At 43.5% G+C, this 26,136-nt stretch overlaps 1 protein-coding gene across 4 annotated transcripts in view; it reads right to left on the reverse strand.

Moving 5' to 3' along the window:
- Positions 1 to 7,023: 7,023 nt before the first annotated feature.
- The window catches only part of ARMC9 (armadillo repeat containing 9), a 142,982-nt gene continuing 123,869 nt past the window's right edge, over positions 7,024 to 26,136 (reverse strand). For all 4 annotated transcript variants that reach the window (XM_058299898.2, XM_058299899.2, XM_058299897.2 and 1 more), the window contains 2 exons: positions 14,876 to 14,980; positions 7,024 to 7,249 (listed from right to left, as the gene is read on the reverse strand). In XM_058299898.2, coding sequence (XP_058155881.1) covers positions 7,130 to 7,249; positions 14,876 to 14,980 — 225 coding nt within the window. In that variant the 3' untranslated portion in view covers positions 7,024 to 7,129. The remainder of the gene's footprint in view (positions 7,250 to 14,875; positions 14,981 to 26,136) is intronic.

Raw genomic sequence — 26,136 nt, forward strand, 5'->3', positions numbered from 1 at the left:
CCAGGCAAGGAGACAAAGGGGCAGAGGGAGAGGAGGTGGGCCTGAGCCACGGGCGTCCTGAACCAGGATATATGGTCATGTCACCTGATCACGGACATGCACATCCCTGGAGTGCATGGAGGGTCTGGGAGCTCGGGGCTGGGGTGGGAGGCAGGTGCACCCTGAGGGCCCGCAGGAGGTAGACTAACCCGAGGAAAACGGGGAGCCCGAGAAGCGTCTTCATGATGCACGGGCAGATCACTGACCCGGAGGTAACAGCTGCGTGGGGCAGGGAGGGGTACAGGGAGATTGGGGGGCTCCACAGGAAGGGTTCAGGCTCAGAGAGGGAGGTCCAGAGGTAAGGGAGCTCCTAAGGGCGGGCAGGGGACAAACCACGGCCGATGGGCTAGGAGTTCTGGGGTGGGGGGAGGCAGGGGGCTCAGAAAGCAGCTGCTGGTGTTGACTGAGGACATGCTGGGTTTGGGGTGCTGTGGGAACATGTGTAGCGCGTGGGGGCGAATCTGGGAGGTGTTAGGGGTTTGGGAGTGGTCAGAGTGTCCCTGGTAAGTGGAAGTAGAGAACGGTGGCAGTGGCGGTGGGGACCTTGCAGGGGCCGGCAGAACACAGCACCTCAGGAGGAAGAGGGGCCCGTGGATGTGGAGGTGGGAGAGCCACAGCGCAAGGGGGCGCGACAGGAAGATGCAGCTGCGCAGTGCAGAGCGTCAGAACTGCGAGGTCTCCTGAGACCGCAGGGCAGTAACGCCCTGACGTGGCCGCCAGACCACGCAGGGCTGTGAAGAAGTGGGGGGTGAGGGTGGGCAGCGGAAGCAGCCAGGGAGGAAAGGTGGGGGACCCTGGAGTGTGCTGGAAGGCGGGGAGAGAAGGCAATGCAGGGGAGGGGGGAGCGTGGAATGACGGGCACGGTCAGCACACATGGGAGGAGAGTGTCTAGAACACACGGAGGATTAGGATGGGCTGAGGGCATCAGGGGAGAACGGGAGGTGACAGCAGCAGCTGACGTGGGGCTGGGGGAGGGTGGGAAGGCCCATGGCTCACAGGGTGTCTGTGTTGGTTTTTATTTTCCTCCTATTTTTTTCCTTGATAAAATCAGAAAGCATTTATCAAAAAAAAAAAAAATCTGGAAAATATATAGAATGACCTGCTCTCCCAATATCTAGAAAACCATTTTTAACATTTGATATCTTTAAAAAAATTAACTCATATATATACTTAAAAAAAAACCCCACAACTGATGGGATCATCCTAAGTGGCTTACATGGCTAGAGTTACACTATTTTCCACATTGGCTCTTTATACATTGCTCCCTTAGCAGTATATTGAGAGGCTGTACCCCGTCATTAAGCTTTCTTCCAAAACATCATTTTCAATACTGTTTTGTGTGGCAGTGTCAATTTATGTGACCACCTTCTATTGTGGGCATGTAGATTATTTCTCACTTTATAAATAATCCTGTAGTCAATACCTCTCAAGCAGTTTGATATTGGTTATGAATTCCAAAAATAGATAATTGGATTATGTTTGTAAACTGGTCTGTTCCTCTGAGCATATTAGATTGTATCGGATTCAGAGGTTTCTCTTTTACTTGATTAAATAATGACTAAGGCTTTGATTGGGCAACAACAGTAGGACGTTGAGTACCACCCCCTTGGTGGACAGGGACTCACAGAGAAACTGTCCACAGAGAGGGTAGTTTGAAGCCTTGGGCTGGAGCCCCGGGAAGTAAGTACACAGAGGAGCATGGTTGTGATGAAAGAGAAAAGGCCCCGGGAAGAGAAACAAGCTGTTCACCTCATGGTCTACAGCTGACCTTGTGGAGTGAGCAGGACAGCTGAGCCCAGAGAAAAGCAAGTCCCAGGAAGAGAGGAACCCAGGAAGCCTGAACCCTCGCAGACGTCAGCAGCCATCTTGCCCCAACACGTGGCAACAGACTTTAGTGAGGGAAGTAACTTATGCTTTATGGCCTGGTAACTGTAAGCTTCTACCCCAAATAAATACCCTTTATAAAAGCCAGCAGATTTCTGGCATTTTGCATCAGCACCTCTTTGGCTGACTAATATACCTCTATACATCTGTCAACATTTCTGATCACTTCTCAGTGTAAAATCCTAGCAGTGGATTCCTGTAATGGCTGCTTCTTGGAAGGTGGTGTCACGTGGCACTTCCTAACCCCAGGAAGGGAGTATTTCAAGTCAGATAGAATTATATATCTATATACTCTTTCTTTTTTGGAATCTTCAGCCCTCAACGTTCCAGCATCATGACCTCAGTTTCAGCACAATTGCTGACAGTCCTCATTTCTCCGCTTCTGGGGCTGCCCGCCGTTGAAGGTAGAAGCTGGAGATGCAATCGCTGTCCTGCTGGCGTGGTTCTCAGCGTGACGGGCATTTGTGCTCGTTTGGGGGTATACGCACAAAAGAGAAATGAATAGGTGTGACTTGGAAGAGCCTCCTAAATCAAACCTCATCCTGAAAACCTTTGTGTTATTGAGGTTAAAACTGGGCTTTGGTGTCTGCAAGTTCCCAAGAAACAGACAATAAATGAGGTGATAATTTCACACTCCGAAATGTTTCCCTACAGATAGGAACAAATTGATGCATGTTACATGGACAAAAATGTTTTCTTCACGTCAAAGAAAGCACTGAAAAAAGCAGACTATAATTTGTATTTGCATGTTGTTAAAGGGGTCAAATAAATAATATGATTGAAATTTGCATAAATAATCCATAGTTTCAGAAGTTCCAAAGCTCACAAAATAGTAAAAAGGAAGCTCTTGCTCAGAATCCTAGAAAACTGCATTGTTCACTAGTCACTGCCTCCTGAACTGTTGAGTCTTTTCTCATATATATATATGTCTTTTCTCATATATATATATATAAAAATATATATATATATATATATTTTTTTTTAAAGATTTATTTCTCTTCCCCATCTCCCCCTCATCTGCTCTCTTGTGTCTAGTTGCTGTGTGTTCTTCTGTGTCTGCTTGCATTCTTGGCGGCCCCGGGAATGTCTCTTTTTGTTGCGTCATCTTGATACATCAGCTGTGTGTGTGTGTGAGCACCACTTCTGGGTGGGCCGTGCTTTTTTCACGTAGGGCAGCTCTCCTTGTGGGGAGCACTCCTTGCGTGTGGGGCTCCTGTATGCAGGGGATACCCCTGCATGGCATGGCACTCCTTGTGCGCTGCAGCACTACGCATGGGCCAGCTCACCACACAGGTCAGGAGGCCTTGGGTTTGAACTCTGGACCTCCTATATGGTAGGCGAATGCTCTATCAGTTGAGCCACATCTGCTTCCCTTTTCTCATATTTTAATTAGATTTTTGTTTTCTCATCTCCCAAGTTAATAGTGTACTTAGATATTAAACTCAGTAAAAAATGGAAACCTTTATTTCTTTGGGGAGGAGGGAATTAGAAAAATGTATACAGTGTATTTAATATTGCAATGGAGGAAAAGATTTAATGTAAAAAAATTCTTTATATTAACACTGAAGTGGAGAAAAGATTTGAAAAAATTTTATACTGATTAACCAACTAGAATCCTTCGATGAGAAGTACTGTATTAAATATTAAATATAAAATATAAATCCATTATGTAGTAAGTTAAAAAAATCCTAGCAGTGGAATTACTGACTCCAAAAGTACTAATATCTTGAACTTGTGTAATACGTCGTCGGAGTGTCCCTAAGAGACTGAGACTCTTGATTACACCCCTGGCAACGCGGCGTGATCAGAGCATGCTGGTTGTGAGCAGAGAGCCACATGAACTTTCTAATTCAAGAGGTGGAGGCTGCACATGAAAGTCTGAATGGGACGCAGTGCCGCCATCCACACGTCCTAACCACGCGATTCCCCTGCTAGACAGGCGGGCTGTGTGCTGCTGAGGGCAGGAGGCACATCTCATTTAATTTTGCATCCCTAGCGATTAGCACACCATCCGGTACGCGGAAGAGACTACTGTTTGTTGGAATTATCTGGGAGGGGCTGGTGTTGGGCAATTGTAGCATTTGAGCAGTTTCAGAAAACGAGGTGCTCTCAGTCCTTGGCAGGTTTACAATAGCCCAAGACTTTGATGAATCAGGAACCAGCCAGACAGGCCAGGCCCTTGGGCATGGAAAAATCTCTTCTTTTTCTCCAAAAAGTGGACCAGGTGGCCCAAGAACTGACTACACCCATTGTTTAGATATTGCCTTTATTAAATTTCCTTTATCCTGATCTCTGATTGAAATATCATTGTTGGACCTCTCTGAATTTTTTCATAAAACAAAAAATTTTTATTAATTTTAAAATAATTTTTTCAAATGATTTGGTGTCCTCTTTCCTATGTTAACCAAGATGAATTTTATTAGTTCCATCTGCTAGTTTCACTCAAAAAGATATATTTATAAGCTGCATTTCCTAATAGTTGATACTGGCTGTATATTGGATAAAAAAACAGACAAAAAGCCCTCAGATATAAACAATAAATGATATTTGGGGGACAATTAGGAAAATATGAATATTGGTACATAATATATAATAGTATTAAATTAATGTGAATTTTCTTAGGTGTGATAATGTGGTTGTATATGGGGATATTCTCAACATTAGGAGATGCGTGCTGAAAATTTACAACTTTTAAGTAATTTTTGCAAAAATATTTCTGTGTAAATTCTATATTATGGGGAAACGGACTTGGCCCAGTGGTTAGGGCGTTTGCCTACCACATGGGAGGTCCGCGGTTCAAACCCCGGGCCTCCTTGACCCGTGTGGAGCTGGCCCATGCGCAGTGCTGATGCACGCAAGGAGTGCCCTGCCACGCAGGGGTGTCCCCCGCGTAGGGAGCCCCACGCGCAAGGAGTGCGCCTGTAAGGAGAGCCGCCCAGCGCGAAAAAAGTGCAGCCTGCCCAGGAATGGCGCTGCACACACTTCCCGTGCCGCTGACGACAACAGAAGCGGACAAAGAAACAAGACGCAGCAAATAGACACAGAGAGCAGACAACCGCAGGAGGGGGGAAATTAAATAAATAAATAAATCTTAAAAAAAAAAATTCTATATTATGCAATTATAGAAAATAAGCAACAAAAGAAATGTAGCAAAACATTAACAATGGAAGGTGCTCATTGTAATATTCTTTCAATTTTTCTGTAGGTTAAAAAAATATTAATTTTAAGTTTGAGAGAGAACGCAGCATGGTATTTGTTTGGTTCATGACTAAAAGCCTAGAAATACAAAGCCTATGACAGCTAGATCTGAAATCAAATCAGACAGATCTCAGAGCACAGACCCATGGACTGGGCCTTCAAATATTAACAAGTCCCAGGTAGGCAACAGAGCTGGGTTCAAGGGAGCTGGCACCCCCAGTGTATTTGTCAGGGTTCTCTAGGGAAACAGAACCGACAGGTGATACCCGTAAGTAGCATGAGTTTTTATAAAATTGTCCCCGTGACCGTGGGGATGCACGAGCCCAAATTCTGCAGGGCAGGCTGTAAGCCAGGGACCCCACTGACGGCCCTCGATGAGATCCCCAGAAGCCGTTTGTCTGAAGTGGAGATGGGAATTGTCTTCTGATTACTGAAGCACTTCTCCTTTTAAGGCCTTCAACTGGTTGGATGAGAAATCTCTCAATGCTGACGGTAACTTCCTCAGTTTATTATAGGTGCAATCAGCCATAGATGCAATCCACTCACTAGTGGTTTAAGTGCAGGAAATGTCCTCACGGTGCACTTAGCCCAGTGCAGCTTACCCAAACAGCTGAGCCCCAATACCTGACCAAGGTGACACATGAGCCTACCCAGCAGTCACAGCACCCCAGCTGGGGAGCCAGTTCCCCGAAGGTAAGCTACTTGTCGCTATATCCTCAGCGCCTAGTTGTTATTACATAATTATTACAGAGTAAAATGGAAAACAACTTAACTGTCCAGCAATAAGGGAATAACCAAGAAAATATGATATTTTCATTTGAAATGTTGGATGGCCAGTGTCTGTCAAAGGAATAAACGCAGGTTTTCAGCCTGCGCTCTGTACCCCCCTTGTTGCATCTGTTTCTCTACAGCCTACTCTCGAGCTGGGAAAAGAGGGGCCTCCCAGGCCGTGGAGGAGGCTTCTTGTCTCCTGCTCAAGTCAGAAGACTGTGCTCGGGTGCTCTCCAGGCCCCAAGAGAGACCAGGGGCTCCGGGTATCAGACCCAAGTGTTACATATATAAACGGGGTAAAGAGCAAGGTAGCGAAGAAAACACAAGGCTTGGCAGCTAAAGATGCCTGAAGCTGCTTTAAAAATCATCTAAAATAAGTTGACCCCTTCCTCTGACAAAGCATCATTGCTACAATTAAGGAGTTTATTGAGGCTATTTTCTCTTATGGTAAAATTCAGTGATTAGGAAAAAAATTAATGTAAGAATCCTCCAATTACCTGGATAGTCTTCCTAAAAAATAAAGAAGGAAAAACTGGGGATGGGTATTAGAAATCTGTTGCTCTTACAGAACTCTGCGTTGATTGAGAGGCCCTGGGTTCTAGAGGTGAAGCCCGCCAAAGGTGATGACCACAAAGATGTCAGCCCAGAGCAAAACTGCACCGACCAGAAAGAAAAAGCCATCTTTATTTCCTGTTGTCCATCTGGTTACAGCCACCTGTAAGGTCCCACTCTGAACGGATCAAAGGTGGGTAAGAGCAGGCGAACAGCTGGGACGGTCTACACCTACAGCACACCCAGTTTCCACTGTCTACCTGCAAATACCCCAGGGAAAGGGTGTCCCTGAGGGAGTGGGCTGGGGACACTCAGCAACAAAGGACTGGGTCCCGTGATGGCAGGTGGCGGAAGTAAGGACAGGACTCCCTTCCAGTAGAACCCACGGCCCCTTTCTGTCCCTTTCCTTTGAAATTACATTGGTCAATACTTGTCTTCTCCTGGTTGAAGGCTGGAAGTGGCCTTGGGGATCTGGCAATCTGACCACTTGACTTTTTGGAAGAAAAACTGGGTAGTGCTGGTGTGAGAAAAATTTCTTTCCAGAAACCCCCCAAAAAGATAATAAAGAGATAAATGTCGTTCAGTATGAATGCTTTATTTTCAGTTTTTTTTTAATACACACATTGCACACTGTAGTAAATCAAAATGAAGCTTAAGAAAAGCTCCCTCCTCCTTTAGCCCGGACTTACGCTGGGCACCCGTTCCTGTGGCCGCCGGGGGTGACAGGCCTGCGCAGGGGCTCATCAGGGCCCCACTGCACGCCGGCCAGCCCCTTCCGCTTCGTCTTGCCCGTGTTGGTCATGATCTGGTGGGAAGAAAAGGAAATGGGGCTCAAGAGAGCAATTGCGTGCGAGCTCAGCTAGAAGCAGAGCTTAGGACATTTAAAGTTTCATCTACGGGGATAAAAAACTGCAAGTATGAAGAATCATGGACCAATTATTTAGGGAAACAGAAATTTGGGGTGCTGGTGGTGGAATCCATTTCGATTTAGCACTATATATTAAAAAAAAAAAAAATCAAACCGCAGCCAAAGGAAAAGAAAACAACTGAATATCCTAACTTATCCCATCTCTGGAGAGGGATGGCTTTTGAAAGTATAAAGGGAAAAAAGACTGAATTTAGTTTCATAAAAAACAAACATTTATATATAATATATTAAAGGTAACCCAAATTGACAGGCAACAAACTGGGAAGAAATAGTTGCAGCAAATTTAACAGATAAAAGGCTAAATTTTTCATTATATAAGAAGCTCTTAACAAATTAGTAAGTAAAACACCAAATAGATAATTAGGCAAAGGCCTCACACAGCCAAATCACAAAACAAGGTATCACCAGTAAATTACACACACACACAACAACTAGTTTTCACTAGTAATTAGAAATAACAACTTTGCAAAAAAAGGTTGCTGTTCTTCAACTACTATAGAAGCAATAATTAAAGAAATGATCACAGCCACTGTAGGCAATAGTTTAGAACATGACTGACACTGAACTCTGAGACAACCCTTTTTTTGGAGAGTTAATTGTCATATTATATCAAGAGTCATAACAATGTTTAGACCCTTGGGTGTGTACCCTATGAAAGAATCCAAAATATGGAAATATTAAACAAGGTTGGTTATTATAAAATTATTAGAGTAAAACTGGAACAACCTAATTGTCAAGCAATAGGGGAATAATTAAGTAAAATGTGTCATACTCTTGAAAATTATGTGGCCATTTACATTGATAAAATGCAGGTTACGGGAAACGGACTTTGGCCCAGTGGTTAGGGCGTCTGTCTACCACATGGGAGGTCCACGGTTCAAACCCCGGGCCTCCTTGACCTGTGTGGAGCTGGCCCATGCGCAGCGCTGATGCACGCAAGGAGTGCCCTGCCACGCAGGGTGTCCCCCGCGTAGGGGAGCCCCACGCGCAAGGAGTGCGCCCGTGAGGAAAGCCGCCCAGCGTGAAAAGAAAGAGCAGCCTGCCCAGGAATGGCGCCGCCCACACTTCCCGTGCCGCTGACGACAACAGAAGCGGACAAAGAAACAAAAGCAGACAAAGAAACAAGACACAGCAAATAGACACCGAGAACAGACAACCAGGGGAGGGGGGGAAATTAAATAAATAAATAAATAAATCTTTAAAAAAAAAAAAATGCAGGTTACAATATTGTACGTAAAACATGCTTTCAATTATGTTAAAAGTGCTTAAAAAGACTGGAAGGAAATGAACATTAAAATGATGACAGTGGAATAATTTTTCTCTTTTCCCTATTTTCCAAAGGCTATATTATGTTACTAAGTAAGAAAAAAATGTTTAAAAAGTTAATCACTGCAAAGCCTGTAAAATCTGAGTAGGGCCTGCGGATTGCACCAACGCCCCCTGCTTTGACAGAGTTATTCCCGCTACTGGGGGGATCCAGGTGAAGGGTACGTGGGTCTCTCCGTATTACTTTTGCACCTTCCTGCGAATCTGTAATTATTTCAAAATAGAAAGTTTAAAAAAAAATAAAAATAAAACCTGGCAGAGTATCTTTAATTACTTTTTGCTGAGAAATTATGTGGGTCTATCTAGCAGTTGAGGTGGGGAGAGGGCAAAAATGGGCCAGTTTCTTCTGGGACTCCATGAGCCCCACTCACCTATGCCCTGGAGACCCCTACCAACTAGGGGAAGGCCCTGATGGGGGAGCGGGAAGGGTTTCGAAAAAGGCAGGAGGAGAGAAAAGGTGGGAGGCTCTGATAACTGGAAAATGTGCTTACTAGAAATTTTTTCACTTAACCAGCTCTGAAAATTCTAATACACTAACAGAGCTGGTTTTCTATTAATCTAATTTTAGAAGTTTAACCTTTGCCCTCGGTTCCCTGAAGGATATTAATCAGATCTTCTCGGTTTTGCTAACAGGAATAAGATAAGGTCTCAAAGCAAAACCAAACAGAATGGTGTAAATTGATAACTTTTCTCAGAGACAAAAAGCTCCATGTCCTTGCGCAGATGGCCGAGAAAGGAGCCATGACCACCTGGCTAAACTGGGGTTTATTAGCTGCTGAAACCAAGGACAAGCTGAACGTGCTTGGGACAACACAGGACTGACAAAACGCACGTACCTTCCTCAGAAGATGTAATTACTTGTTTTTCTTCTCCCCTACCCTTCTTCTTTTGCCTATAAAAACCTTAGCTCCCATTCTCACTTTGAACTGTTTTGGGGAAGATTCCCCCAGTTCCTTGCTTGTCCACTTGCAATAAATCACCTTCTCACTGGCAGACATGCTTCTCCTTTGTGGCCCTGGATGGGGCAGACCCTTCTGTTTGAATTAGCCATGCTTATGGTAACACTGCCTCCAGGAGGAAGCAGGACTTACGCTTTCCAAAGACCAAGCTACAGTTCCAACTCCCTCCATCTCTGGAAAGATGTGCCAACATAGCATCCTTCGACTGCAATCTCTTCGTCTTGCCATCGCCTCCTACCCTGGCTTGCCCCCTGCCCAGCACTGGGGTCAAGTTTACATGACCGCTCTCATAACCAGAGCAGGCCTCAAGGTTTGATTTTCAACGGTACCTAAGGGCCACTCACACCTTCTCTTTTTTCCTCTCCATTTTGCCAGTCAGCCCACCTGGGACCCTTCTACAGTGGAGTGTTAAGAAAGCTAAGTCTTAAGTTACTGGGAAAGGGGAAATAGTTATTATGTGGATTCTTTCAAGTCTGCAGTTAGCCTCTCCTCCTCACCCCTGCATCCTGAGCTCACTCCTTCCTGGTGCCTTCTCAGAGAAGAGAGAACATAACTCTCATTACAGAGAGTGTTTCAGACTTCTGAAAACCCTGTCAGCCCTCCCACCTCCTTAGGACCTCACAGTCCACATGGGGAGTAACTGGAGGTGAGCGGTACTTCTCCTCTCCCATGGATGAGGAAACAGTCTAGCCTGTGGGCCAGAATTTTCTGATGTGTGCGTCGAATGCCCAAGGAGGGGCCTTGGTGAAGAGAGTCTGTGTGCCAGACACACCTGGCTGCTTTCCAGTCTGTGCCTGAGGACCAGTGTTTCCCACTCATCTTACAATCTGCTTGCAGGGCGGGCCCCAGAGCAGCTCCTAAGGTCTCCAGGCCCTTGGTGAGGGAGAAGTCCTTTGCAAAGGAGCCCTTCTAGGCTGGAAGGATCTTTTTAAAAAAAAATAATTTAAAGAAAAATTACAGGGAGTTCTCATATAACACCCACCACCCACCCACACCCACACCCACACAGTTTCCCCTATTATTAACCTCTTACATTAGTGTGGTTGGAAGGGCTTCTAGCCTGACAACCTGCTGAAGCAGAGCTGTTTACACTGAGTTCCTCAGAAATGTTTCAGGGGTCGTGGGGAGGAGAGGAGATAACAGGTTCTTGGTTCCCATCTCCATAAATCCAGAGAAACTCAACTTCTCTCTTACAGATAACAGATGGAGATTTGGTTTGAAAGAAGGTCCAGCTACTAAAAAATACAGCACGATTTAGATGAATGAAATTTATTCAGTAGTAAAAGTTGGGCGACATATGTCAATCTAGGTAAAAATGGTTCCCATTTACTAGTTTGTGAGTAGTGGTGAAGCACTTACAGAAATTATGACACATTACAAGACAGTATGAATTTCTGTAAGAAAACACAAGTAGGGAAGTGGACGTGGCTCAGCTGATAGAGCATCTGCCTACCATATGGGAGGGCCCAGGGTTCAATCCCCAGGCCCTTCTGACCCGTGCGATGAGCTGGCCCACTCACAGAGCTGCTGCGCGCAAGGAATGCGTGCCACGCACGGGCGCCCCCACGTGGGGGTGCCTCACACACAAGTGTGCCCTGCAAGGAGAGCTGTCCCACGTGAAAAAAGCACAGCCTGCCCAGGAGTGGCGCTGCACACAGAGAGAGCTGACGATGCAAGATGACGTAACAAAAAAGAGATGCAGTTTCCTGGTGCCACCAAGGGTGCAAGCAGGCACAGAAGAACACACAGTGACTGGACACAGAACGCAGACAACGGGGCGGGGGGGGGGGGTGGGGAGGAGAGAAATAAATCTTAAAAAAAAAAAAAAGAAAATACAAGTACACAATATCTATTTATACACACAGAAAATAATCTGAAAGCTGAAGTACACTACTGCTCCCTGCCTTCCTGATATCACTCTCTTCTTGACCCACAGAATTCTGATTTTGTTGGCATAGCAATGTGTCTATGTAGAAAGTCTCACCTTCCCAGACTCCCTTGCAGCTAGGAAAGGCCAGATGGAACTTTGGGGAAATCACTGCAGGGGAGGTGGATTCGGCAGGCCTGCATGATTGTTTGGCTTTCTTTCTTTCTATCAGGGATTTGAACCAGGAGTGGCATCTGGCATCTTTGCCCAAGAGGCAACGAACAGGTAAATGAAAGGCTGGGGCACCAAGGCAGAATTCTATGGAGCTAATAAAACATAAGCTTTAAGGCCCTGGAGAGGTCCCAGGGGTGTATTTACACGGACATATGTTTTTGTAAAATTTGCAAAAGTAAGGTATTTTAACTACAATCACTTAATACTGTTATTTCTTCCTATTCTGACTTCCCTTCTTATCTCCTGGAGCTGGAAAAGCCAAAGGCACTTTGGGATTTAGCTAGGGGTAAGCTAAGTGGGTTACATTTGAATTGCGGTCAGTGGGATCTATCTGTGCTTTACAGTCACTTCTGGGCATAGTCAAAGGGCTGCTAGCTGTCCTAAAAGAAAGGTTTCCGAGAATTCTCTAGACTGCCAAAGTATCCATGAGCAGTCAGTGTGCAAGAAAACTTGACTGTCCCCAAATCTTCCAGTGTCTATGTGAACGAAACTTGTTTTTCCCTCAAATTAAACAATCATAAAAATTTCACACAGTATTACCAAAAAAACTGAATGTGGAGGTAATAGAAATTTTTCTAATCTATCAGTAGTAAAAAACCAAATTTGATCCAATGTGTTGGCAGGGGTTCTTAACCTTTTCATTCCATGGACCCTTTTGCCAGTCAGATGAAAACCACGGATCCCTTTCTAAGTCCACACTTTACTGTGCATTATTTAATAAACATATCACACCCTCACCAACATATCTCCACAAGAACAACGTTTTTTGTTTTTTTTTTTAATTTCAATTCAAGCTCACAGACCCCTGGCTAAGAACCCCTGTGTTAGAGGAAAGACTGTCATCTTTTCTCTCTTGAAAAATCCCAACTCGTCATATATGTACAGGTGATCAAAGGGTATAAAACAAAAAGTGGACCAAAAAACTATGACTGAGGTGTGTTGGTCAAGCACTAGCTAATACAACCATTACATTACCTTTTCTGGATTTTGTGATGTTTGCGGTATCTATTTTTTTTTTCAAATTTGAATTTTAGTGTGATTTATTTTCTCATTTGAAAGAAGCATTCACTTTGTACCTGACTTTGCATTCCTTTATTTTGAAGAGGGCTTCCAACACTCCAGAAGCTGGAGGCCCCACCCAGACCCGGCGCCGGCCCTGGCTTCAGGCAGGCAGGAGATGTGGAGAGGCAGCGCCCAGGGGTCCAGGCCCTGCTGGGCGTGTCCCCGGGACTGAGGAGGTAGGAAGCTCTGCTACTGGCAGCTGAGCACAGTCCTGACTGAGGAAGGCAAGACAGAGCGGCAAGAAAGGGTTAGCACAGCTCCTTCAGGCTGGGTAGAGTTAGGGTTGTTCTATCCTTGCTGATGACTTTTGAGTCACAAGCATGCATTTCTTTAGTAATTAGAAAAAATAATAATAAAACGAACTGAAAAAGGGTTCAGAAGATTTTGGGGCTTGGGAATTTTTTTGCTGCTGCTTGTTGCACAAAAATATGGACATTTCGTCAATTCCGACTAATGCCTGCCACCAGCGACGCAGAGGGACCTGCTCCTTCACTACCCGTGAGGCAGGTCAGGAGTAAATGACCGAAAAGTGATCAGAACAAGCCCCAAGGTACAAATTTGGCAAAAGAATAAAAAAGCAACAGTTGGAACCGAGGCCGTAGGTCTCTGGTTTGTTTTTTGCTACAAGCAGGGCTGAGCGAGAGAGAGGAGCCCCAGGCCTCTTGGACCTGTCGCTCCCCTAGTTCCAAGGCCCAAGCCCCAGCCTGACACCCTAGGAGGGGCTTGGCCTGTACCCCACCCCACCTGACCACTGACCACTCAGCATTCCAGTGGGAGGCGGTCACAGCCTCTATCTGCCGGGCCATCGTCAAGACTCTGGGCTTCAGGGCAGCGGACTTGGCCCAGTGGTTAGGGCGTCCGTCTACCACATGGGAGGTCCGTGGTTCAAACCCCGGGCCTCCCTGACCCGTGTGGAGCTGGCCCACGCGCAGTGCTGATGCGCACAAGGAGTGCCCTGCCACGCAGGGGTGTCCCCCGCGTAGGGGAGCCTCATGTGCAAGGATGTGCGCCCCGTAAGGAGAGCCGCCCAGCGCGAAAGAAAGTGCAGCCTGCCCAGGAATGGCACCACACACACAGAGAGCTGACACAGCAAGATGACACAACAAAAAGAAACACAGATTCCCAGTACCGCTAATAAGGATAGAAGCGGTCACAGAAGAACACACAGCGAATGGACACAGAGCAGACAACTGGGGGGAGGTGGAATAAATAAAAAATAAATCTTTAAGAAAAAAAAGACTCTAGGCGTCAGGGTCCCTGAGGGGTGTCATGAAAATGCCCAGCCCTGGGCGGGCACCTGCACTTTTACAAGCCCTTAAGGGGATTCTTAGGAAAACTAAAAACATTTTGGTCCTCATTTTGCTGAGGGAAAAGAAGGAAGTGTGGAAAGAGAGCAGTTCTTATTTACCATTGCATTTCCACCCCGGAACTGAGTCTATGTTGAAAAATTAGACGATAAGTTAATTATGAATATTTCATCAGTGGGAAGTTTCAGCTTTCACACACGGAATTCAATTCACCAGAAAGTCAATGGCTCTTCCGGAAAGAGGCAGAACTTAGAGGTAAAGAGCAAGCAGGCTCACACAACACTAGAGAAAGTGACTGGATCCTTCTAAGCCTCAGTCTCCCCATCTATAAAATGGGGATGCTAGCAGAACATACTGCAAAATTTGTTGAGAGGATTAAATGAAATGGAAGCAGGTGTATGAGGCCATGCAGGGCCTGTAAAAAGCCATCTTTCTCCTTCCCGCGCCACCGTCTCGGCCAGCCAATTGCCACAAAGGAGGGCACCCAGCACACCCTGTGCAGGCTCCTGGCATGTGCCTTTAGGTCTGCTGTTCCTGGTCACTTTTCTGTACTCCAGATCTACTGGTGACACACAGCTGGGGCCAAAGGGCACGTGAGAGCCACCGAGAGCAGACTGGCTAACACAGACCTTCTCATAAACACAATATTGTAACATCAAGACCAAGGCCTTCTGTGTTACGAAAATGTGAAACACACCCCTGGTTGTTGTACCCGTCCCACGCCAGGCCCCGCCCCGTGGGCACTTACTCCCAGGTACTCCGTGGTCAGCAGCTTCTCGCCTGCGAGTTCTCCGAGCTGGGGCTGGATCAGTTCGTCTTTGTCCAGGTCGGCTTCCAGCGTGTCATGGTCCTCCTGTTTCAAAGGAGAGGTGGGCTGAGACATCTGGACCCTCTGCTGGATATGCCCAGAGAGATGTCCCCAAACTTTCATTCCCTGGACAACTGTGACATAAGAGGCCTCAGCCCCAGCACCGCACCTCATAGTTTATATTTCAAGGGGTTTCGGGGGTCTGTCCTCTGCTCACAACCTCTCCAGGAGGCTGGAGGGGAGAACCAGTCCTCCTAGGGGGCCTCACGGACACTTCCATGGCCACACATGTAAAGGGGGGCAATGAGGCTCTTCAGAGGTCTCCTAGTCAGAGTTCCCAGAACGTCTCTCTCCATGAGGTCAAGGCACCACGTGAACAGGCAAACCAGTCCACAAATCACCACAAGCACCTTCATACGAACGGGACTGACTGGGGACACACAACTGTACACCACAGCTTCCTCTTCTCAAGTAGTCTGTGGTCAATAAGTAAGATTCAGCAAGAAGAGAAGAGTTGTGAGCTCCTGGGAAAATGGAGTAGATGTAGGCTTCCCTACTTCTGCCACTAAATACATTAAAACTCCTGGGTGCATTGGGAAGCGGCTGTGGCTCAATCAGCTGGGCTCCCGTCTACCGTATGGGAGGCCCTGAGTTCGCCACCCGGGGCCTCCTTGGGAAGGCAGGCTCGCCCGCATGCTGTGGAGAGCCGCCGGCCGCGAGAGCTGCGGAGTGCTGACTCAGCAAGGTGACGCAACAAAAAAGGGAGACAAGCAAGAACTCAGAAGAGCGCAGCGAATGGACACAGAGAGCAGACAGCAAGCTAGCCGCAAAGGGGGGTGGGGAATAAAAATAAATACAGACCCAAGAATACACAGCGAATGGACAGAGAGAGCAGACAGCATGCAAAAAGCCACAAGGCGGGGGATAAAAAAAAATCCCGGGCACTACGTCTAAAACAAACACAAGAAGGCCCTGAAAGGGGGAGCCGGGGGCTGGGAATTCACGGAGCCACATGGTGGCGAGTTCCCTGCTGCTCTTTTTGTCGCCTCTATCCCAGCCTTGGAGCTGAAGAAGCCACCAACCCAGAAATGCCAATGAGCACAGACAAAAATGTCCCCCAAGAAGGCCGTTCTCTCCAATCAAAGGACCAGGAAAGGCGGAGCCTAGCAAGACAGAAAACTTTTTAGAAAATAACCAAACACCACAGGATAAAACTGTAGCCAAGCAAGGACCGAGTGGGGGAGCCTAGACTTCCACAGGCTATAACAAGACGCCCACAAGCCTGGCTGGGGGCAGGGGGCCAGAGAAGGCCAAGTAGGGAATCGGGACCCCCACCCAGCAGTGACGGTAGAGACCATGTAGGGAGCCTGGACTTCCTCCCCCCACCTGGCAGTAACATGGCCCCTCTCCTCTGTTGGAAGGTGCTAGAAGAGGCCTAGAAAAGAGTCCATACTTGCCCAGTACCACCATGACCCCGTGGTGGCAGTGGGGAGCAGCAATGAGGCATTCCTAGGCTTCCTGGGCAGGAGGGACAGTGGAGGCCTAGTGGGGAGCCAGAACCCCACCGTGCCCTACGGTAATGAGGAACTCCCCCCACTGGGCATCAGTGGAGGCTGAGTGGGGAGCCTGGACTTCTACTTGTGCCTGGCAGTAATGAGGCGGTGCTCTCCCTTCCACTGCTAACACAATAGCAGAAGTCAGCAAAAATAGAAGGTTTAAATAAGACCCACAGTCTCATAACATAATTCCCCAAACATCCAGGCTTCCATCAAAATCATTCAATTGTAAGAAGATACGGAGTTGTGAAGCATACAACAACTTGGATGAAACTGAGGACACAGAAGGACAAATACCATATGATGTCACTATTATGAACTAAATATAATGAGCAAACTCATGGAGTTAAGAGCTAGAATAGCTAGAGGAAGTCACCAGAGAACAGAATGTGGTTATGTGGTTAGAGAATGGAAAGCTGTGGTTTAATCTGTACAGAATTGGTAAAAAGTTGTTTACAAACTTTTGGAAATGAACAGAAAATGGTGAAAGCACCATAGGATCTGTAATTAGTGGCACTAACATACATGTAGGATAGTAGTTTGTTTTTTGCTGTTTTTTTTTTTTTTTTTGAGTAATGAAAATGCTTTAATATTGATTGACGTTATTGTGGCTGCTTGATATTATTTATGAATTCCAAAAAGAGATATTGCTTATGTTTGTAAACAGGTCTGTTCCTCTGGGCATGATATCCTTTGATTGATTTAAACTCAAACACTTTACGTTTAGTTGATAAAAATCAAGATTAGGGTTTTGATTTGACCACATCATTAGGGCATGCAGGGTTGAGTCCCCGCCTCTTGGTGGGCTATATAAACGGACATTCAATCAAGAAGACAGGAGAAGATACACGGAAGAAAGTGAGAGTTCCATAGACATGGCAGAGGAGAGAACTTTGATCCTGGGGCTCCTGAGAGTTGAGCAATTTGCCTGATAGTTTGCAGTTGAAGAGACCTGAGCAGCTGAGAAGGCTGATAAAGATATGAGCCCTCCAGCCCACAGCTGGAAGGCACTGGGACCACAGAGCCTTAAGAGGAAAGAGGAAGCCTAAACCCTTGCAGACATAGCCTGCAATCTTACTCCAACATGTGGCAGATGACGTTGGGTGAGAAACCAACCTTGAGTTGGACTCTTAAGGGCCTTGTAATCATATGATCTTACTCCAAATAAACACCCTTTATAAACGCCAACAGATTTCTGGCTCTTTGCATCAACAGCCCTTTGGCTGACTAATACAGTGATGAATGTGCACCTCTGTGATTATACCAAATACCATTGATTACGAATACACTTTAAACTGTATGATTAACAACAACAACAAAATAATAATAGTGGGGTGGGTTGGGGGAAAGATGCACTAAGTGTAAGATATGGACTGTAGTTAGTAGTGATATTTTGACAATGGTCTTTCATGATAAGCTACAACTGTTTCATAGCAATGCAGGGTGTTGGTTGTGGGGTGAGGTATAGGAGCCCTGTATGATGTTATACATGTTTGTCTTGTAAGTTCACAATTTTTACTATACATTCATTGTTTATATATGTTCATGTATGAATGATACATTTCAATAAAATTTTCAAATGAAAAAAAATCCAATATTGAATAGAAATGTTGATATGTTACTCAATAGCTGAAGAGAAAATCTTCCACAATAAAAAGTGATCTTAAGAAAAAAGAATCACTCCTCATGCTAAGAAGTGGGAAGATCTCAAAAGACAAACAACAGTTTCCAACACCAAGATGACAGAGTTGCTGGAATTATCTGACATAGATTTTTTAAAAACCTTCATAAAAATGATTCAATGAGAAATTACGAACATTCTTAGACCAAATGAAAAAACAATTCTTAGCAAAGAAATAGAAGATATAAAGGAGAACCAAATGGAAATTTTGGAACTGAAAAATACAATAACCAAAGGAAAAAACTTAATGGATAGGCTCAATAGCAGATAGAGGGGACAGAGGAAAGAATCCGTGAACTGCAAGACAGAAAGACAGAAACGAATCAATCTGAACAAAAGAGAAAAATGAGCTCCAACAGCATAAACCCAAAGAAATCAAAATGAAAATATATCATAGTCAAACTTCTGAAAACTAAAGACAAAAAAAAAAAAAATCTTGAAAGCAGTGAGAGAGAAACAACACTTTACCTAAAGGGGAAGACAGCTCAAGTGATAGTGGATTTCTCATCAGAAATAATAGAGGCAAGAATGAAGTGGCACAACATTTTTCAAGTGCTGATTGAAAAAAAACTCAACCAGAATCCTATAATGAGAAAAAATATCCTTCAGAAATGAGGAGAAATCGTGCATTTTCAGTAATAAAAGAAAAATTAAGATAATGTCACCAAAAGACATACCCCCTACACAAAAAGGAAACCTTCTCTCAAAGATGGAAACCTGGAACATGAGGGCAGTATAATGAAAAACTTGGCTGGTCTTTGCTCCAGTTCCTAGGGAGGGAAACTCTGAATCTGTAGAATTTCCTGTCACAGGAGTGTCTTTTGTTCTTTACAGTTGGCCCAGGACCATGTTTGATAGTTTATAAGCTAATGAGACAACAGGGAGGAGCCAATAACACCTGCAGATTTAGTGTGGGGGCCAGTCAAAGCAGAGAGATCAATCAGGTGAATACAGGGCTGGGCTTTGAACCACAGCATATCAGCTCACCACTGTGACCTCTGGGATGAGAGGGGAGCTGCAGATTAAGTTCAGCCACGTGGGCATTGGGTCTATCAATCATGCCTATGTAATGAAACACTAAATAAACTGAAAGCGTTTGAAGTCACAAAGAGCTTCTATGCTTGAGAAAATATATCACTGCTGCACCAGGAGGATGGTGTGTTCTTACTCCACATGGAGAGGCCATGGAAGCTTGCATTTGAGACCCTTCCAGGGGAGTGGATGTGGCTCAAGCAGTTGAGCATCCACCTCCCACATGGGAGGTCCTAGGTTTGGCTCCTGGTGCTTCCTAAAGATGACAAACAAACAACAAGCAGACATTGAGCAAAAACAATGAGCAAACAATGAGCAGAAAACAAACAAAAACAATGAACAGACCATGAGCTAAAACAAATGAGCAGGGAAGCAGATGTGGCTCAAGCTATTGGGCTCCTGTTTACCATATGGGAGGTCCAGGGTTCGATTCCCAGGGCCTCTTGGTGAAGGCAAGCTGGCCCATGAGGTGAGCTGGACCACATGGTGAGCTGGCAGCATGGAGTTCTGGCCTGTGTAGGAGTGCTGACCTGCATAGGAAGGCTGGCTCGAATGGAGCACTGGTGCAGGAAGATGATGCAACAAAAAGAGACAGAGGACAGACAATAAGAGACACAACAGACCAGGGAGCTGAGGTGGCGCAAGAGATTGAGCACCTCTCTCCCACTCCAGGATCAGTTCCTGGTGCCATCTAAAGAGAAGACAAGCAGACACAGAAGAATGCACAGCAAATGGACACAGTGGGGGGGGGGGGGGGGAGGAGAGGGAGAAATAAATAAATCTTTAAAAAAACTAAATAAACAAATGAGCAGGGAGCAGGTGTGGCTCAAGCAGTCAAGCACCTACCTCCCACATTGGAGGTCCCAGGTTTGGTTCCTGGTGCCTCCTAAGAAGAAATAAACAGACAAGTGCACACCATGAGCTAAAACAATGAACAAACAGATGAGGGAGCCATTGGTGGGGGGAGGGAGTGGATAAAAAAAAAAGAGAGACCCTCCCAGACCTCACCCCTCTTTTGGCTTCTCCTTATTTGTATCCTTTTACTGTTAAAAGTATAATCATAAGTACAGTGCTTTCAGTGAGTTCTGTGAGTTGTTCTAGTAAATTATCAAGCCAGAGGGAGTGGTGGGAACCCCTGAATTTGTAGCCAGTTGGTTAGAAATGCGGGTAGCCTGGCCCTCAAACTACCAACTGCTGCCTGAAGGACAATCTTGTAGAGGATTAACCTTAACGTGTAGAGTCTGACCTAACCCCAAGTAGTTAGAACTGAACTTGGCAGTCTTTGCAGAAGCTGATAGAAGCTTTTGATAGGCTTTATAATCAGAAAGGTAGAAAGAATACAGTAAGCAAAAATATGGGTAAGTAGAATTGGTCTTCTTGAGTTGTCTAAATTATGTTTTATTGGTGGAAGCAAAAATCATAACATTGTCTGATGTGGTTGTAAATGTATATAGAAAAAATATCTAAGACAATTATTTTATAAATGAGGAGGGTAAAGGGAGATAAGGTTTCTACACTGTGTGTGAACTGATAAGTGACAACAACAGATGTCATTCATTTATACACACACACACACATATATATACATATATATAGTAATACCTAGAGTAACCATTGAAAAAGCTATACAAAGAGGTAGACTCAGAAACATTACAGATATTATAATGGAATTCTTAAAAATTCCAAAAGTAACCCAGAGAAATGCAGGAAAAATGATAGAGAAATGAAAAACAGAAAACAAAGAACAAGTGAAATGGTAGATTTAAGCCCTAACATAATAATAATTACATTAAATGTAAATGGTCTAGGCATACTCATTAAAAGACGGAGATCAGCATGGTAGTTGCTGAGGGCAGGGAGAAGTGAAGAAGAGATGTGATGTGGGGTATTTTTGGGACTTGGATTTGTCCTAAATGATATTGCAGGAACAGATGCTAGGCATTACATATTCTGCCATAACCCACTGAAAGTACTGGGGGAGAGTGTAAACTACATTGTAAACTATACTCCATGCAGAGCAGCAGTACTCCAAAGTGTATTCACCAAATGCAACAAATGCGCCAAAATGATGAAAGAAGTTGTTGATGTGGGAGGAGTGGGGTTGTGGGGTGTGGGGTATATGGGAACCTCTTATATTTTTTAATGTAACATTTTTTGTGATCTATGTATTTAAAAAAAAAACAAAAATATAACCCGAATATATGCTGCCAACAAGAAACTTACTTTAATTACAATAATATAGGCAGGCTGAAAGAAGGAGTAGTTATATTAACATCAGATAAAACAGACTTCAGAGCAAAGAAAATAACCAGAAACAGAGGATGCCACTATATAATGATAAAAAGATCACTCTACCAAGAAGACATAAAAATCCTAAACATGTAGGCACTAAAAAATAGTGCTACAAAATATGTGATGCAAAAACTGATAGAACAGAGAGGAAAAATAGACAAATCCACAATTATAGAGACCTCAACAGCCTTTTCTCAATAATTAATAGAACCACTAGATAGAAAATCATCCAAAATGTAGAAGAACTCATCACCACCACTAACTAACAGGATCTAATCCATGTTTACAGGACACTCCATCTCACAACAGCAGAATACACATTCTTTTAAGTGCCCACAGAATACAGACCACATCCTGGACCATAATAGAAACCTCAAGAAATCTAAAAGAATGGAAATCATTCAGTGTATGTTCATCAACACAATGAAATCAAACTAGAAATAAATGACAAGAAAGATAATGAGAAAATCTCTAAACATCTGGAAATTAAACAACACATTTCTAAATAATCCATGCATCAAAGAGGAGGACTTTAGGGAAATTAAAAATATACTGAACTGAATGAAAATTAAAATGTAAACACTACATATCAAAATTTGTGGGGTTGCCAAAGTATGCAAAACCTCAAGATATGTTCCTCAAAACCCCAAGGATATTTGGACACCATAAAATAAACCACAAGATCAAGAACTCAGTTAATGATATAACCTGAAGAACAACAACTGGAGCATTTCAAATACCTACCAACCGCGAACAATTTATATTTTCTTTGGAAAAAACTCTCACCTGGAAATGCCAGGACTGGACACGATTTGGGTTGTTTCCTGAATCTGTACTTCCCAAATTACAATTCTAACCCCAAATAAATGCCTTTGTTGCCTTGCAAAAAAAAAAAAAAAAAGTAGGACACAGTCAAAGTAGTGCTGAGAGTGAAATTTATAACACTAAATACATACATGAGAAAAGAGGAAAAGTCTCAAATCTAAGCTCCTACACGTCAAGAACCTAGAAAAAGAAGAGCAAAATGAAACCAAAGAAAACAAAAGGAAGGAAATAATAAAGATACGAGCAGAAATCAATAAACTGAAAACAGAAAAACAATAGAAAAAATAATTGAAATGAAGAACTGGTTCTTTGAATGATCAATAAAGCAGACTTGGCCCAGTGGATAGGGCATCTGCCTACCACATGGGAGGTCTGTGGTTCAAACCCCCGGCCTCCTTGACCCCTGTAGAGCCGGCCCATGCGCAGCGCTGATGGGCAAGGAGTGCCCTGCCACGCAGGGGTTTCCCCCGCATAGGGGAGCCCCACGCGCAAGGAGTGTGCCCGTAAGGAGAGCAGCCCAGCACGAAAGAAAGTGCAGCCTGCCCAGGAATGGCGCTGCACACACGGAGAGCTGACACAACAAGATGACGCAACAACAACAAAAGAGAAACACAGATTCCCGGTACCGCTGATAAGGATAGAAGTGGTCACAGAAGAACACACAGCAAATGGACACAGAGAGCAGACAACTAGGGGGGTCGGGGGGAAGGGGAGAGAAATAAATAAATAAATAATGAAAAGAAAAGGTCCATTAAAAAAAAAAGATCAGCCACAGCTGAGTTCAAGGAGAAAGTACAGCGAGACTGGCAGACCCACCGTCTTGCCTGATCACCACACGGTAGGATGCTAGGATCGCCAATAGCTGACTTTGGTGAGAAAGGCATCTTTACTGGTGCCTTGATTTGTACATTTCACAGCCTTGGAGCTGTAAACTTTTACCCTAATAAAGTTCCCATTATAAAAGCCAACCCATTTCTGTTACTTTGCATTGGCAGCTCTGTGGGAAACTAAGACAAACACTGACCAAAAAAAAAAGATGCAAATAACAAAAATCAGAAATGAAAGGGAGGGCATTATTACCGACCTTACAGAAATATTATGAAAGCATTATGAGAGGATACTATATACACCAACAAACAAGACAACCTACATGAAATGGACAAATTCCTAGGAACACAGATTACCTAAACAGACATGAGAAGAAACAGAAGATCCCAATAGACTAGTAACAAAGAAATTTTGAACCAGTCATCAAAAATGCCCCAACAAAGAAAAATCCAGGCCCAGATGGCTTCACTGCTGAATTTTACCTAACATTCAAAGAAGAATTCATACGATCCTTCTCAAACTCTTCCAAAAAATTGAAGAGGATGAATTGACTCTCTGAGGGCAGCATCACCCTAATCTAAAGTCAGATAGAGCTATTAAAAGAAAAGAAAACTACACACCAATAACCCTCATGAATATATATGCAAAAATCCTCAACAAAATACCAACAAAAGGTATCTATCAGCAGATTAAAAAATTATACACTTTGATCAAGTGGGATTTATCCCAGGTATGCAAGGGTGTTCAACATAAGAAAATCAATCAATGTTATATACTACATTACTCGAACAAGAAAATAACCCACATGATCATTTCAACTGATACAGAAAAGGCATCTGACAAAATTTAGGACCCATTCCTCATTCAGAAAACTAGGGGTAGAAGGAAACATTCTAAACATGATAAAAGATATATGTGAAAAGTCCACAGCTAACATTATATGTAATGGTGAAAGACTGAACACTTTCCCCTTTAGATCAGGAATAAGACAAAGATGCCCACTGTAACCACTGCTATTCAGTGTTGTACAGGAAGGTCTAGCCAGAACAATCAGACAAAATAAATAAATAAAAGGCATTCAAAAAGGAAAGGAAGAAGTAAAAATCTCCCTATTTGCAGATGACATGATACGATATATATAAAAATCCAGCAAGCTACTAGAGCTAAATAATGTATTCAGGAAGTAATGGGATACAAGATCAATACACAGTGGTGTTTTTCATACACCAGCAGTGAACAACCTGAAAAGGAAAGCAAGAAAACAATTCCATTTACAACAGCAACAAAATTAATAAATATTTAGGAATAAATAACAAGGTTTATAAAGGGCTCGTATGCAGAAAACTACAAATCATTGTTGAAAGAAATTAAATTAATAAAATAAAGATAAAAATAATTAATATCAAAATTAAATCATGGAAGCATATTCCAAGCTCATGGATTGGAAGACTAATATAGTTGAGATGCCAATACTACTCCAAGCAAATTACAGATTTATGACAGTGCCAAACAAAATTCAAATAGCCTTCTTCTCAGAAACAGAAAAGCTAATCAATTCATATGGAAGGGCAAGGGACCTTGAATAGCCAAATCCATTTTTTTTGGTTTCAGTTTTTTGTTTTCGTTCTTTTTTCAGCCAAAGCCATTCTGAAAAAGAAGAACAGAGTTGGAGAATATACACATATATATATATATGTATATATATACATATACATATACATATACATACATATATATTCTAACACGTCCTGATTTTAAAACTTATTACAATCTACAATAATCAAAAACAGTATGGTACTGGCACAAAGACAGCCATGCAGACCAATGGAGCAGATTTGAGAGCACAAGAATAAACCCACATATCTATGGCCAATTGATTTTTTTTACATGATATATTTGTATTTTATTTTATTTTTATTAGAGTACTTGTAGGTGTAAAGAAAAATCATGCAGAAAGTACAGAGGCTCCATATCCCTAGCTCCCCAGTTTTTCCTATTATTAATATCTTGCATTAATGTGGTACCTTTGCTACAACATTATTATTAAAATTGTATTATTAACTATAGCCCATAGTTTACATTAGGGTTTACTTTTTGTGTTGTAGAGTTCTATTAAGGTAACGAATATATAACCTAAAATTAATCATTTTAGTTACTTCCGAGGACCAAATTAATGGTGTTAAATACATCCACAATGTTGTGCTACTATCACCACCATCCATTTACCAAAGCTATCCCATCACCCCAAACAGAAACTCTGAACTATGGCCATTTAATTTTTGACAAAGGAGCCAATCCCACTCAATGGTGAAAGAACAGTCTCTTCAACAAATGGTGCTGGGAGAACCGGATATCCACACGCAAAAGAGAGTGAACTGCTATCTCACATCATATGCAAAAATTAACTGAAAATGGATCAAAAACCTATACATATAGGAGGTAAAACTATAAAGCTCTTAGGAGAAAACAAAGGGAAATATCTTCAAAGCCTTGTATTAGGCAATGGATTCTTATACTATACTAAAAGTATGAGTAACAAAAGGAAAAAATAGATAAATTTTATTTCATCTAAATTAAAAACTTTTGTTTCTCTAAGGACATGATAAAAAAGTGAAAAGATAACCAATAAAATGGGAGAAAACATTTGGAAACTATATATCTGGTAAGGGAGGGTTTAATATCCAGAATATATAAATAACTCCCAATTTCAAAATGGGCAAAGAACTTGAACGACATTTCTCCAAAGAAGATACACAAATAAGCACTTGAAAAGCTGCTAACATCATTAGCCATCAGGGAAATGAAAATGAAAACCACAATGAGATACCACTTCACATCCACCAGAATGGCTATTTAAAAATGGAAAATAGGGAAACGGACTTGGCCCAGTGGTTAGGGCATCCGTCTACCATATGGGAGGTCCGAGGTTCAAACCCCAGGCCTCCTTGACCCATGTGGAGCTGGCCCACACACAGTGCTGATGCGCG

Source organism: Dasypus novemcinctus, chromosome 7, assembly GCF_030445035.2.
Source record: "Dasypus novemcinctus isolate mDasNov1 chromosome 7, mDasNov1.1.hap2, whole genome shotgun sequence".
NCBI lineage: Eukaryota > Metazoa > Chordata > Mammalia > Cingulata > Dasypodidae > Dasypus > Dasypus novemcinctus.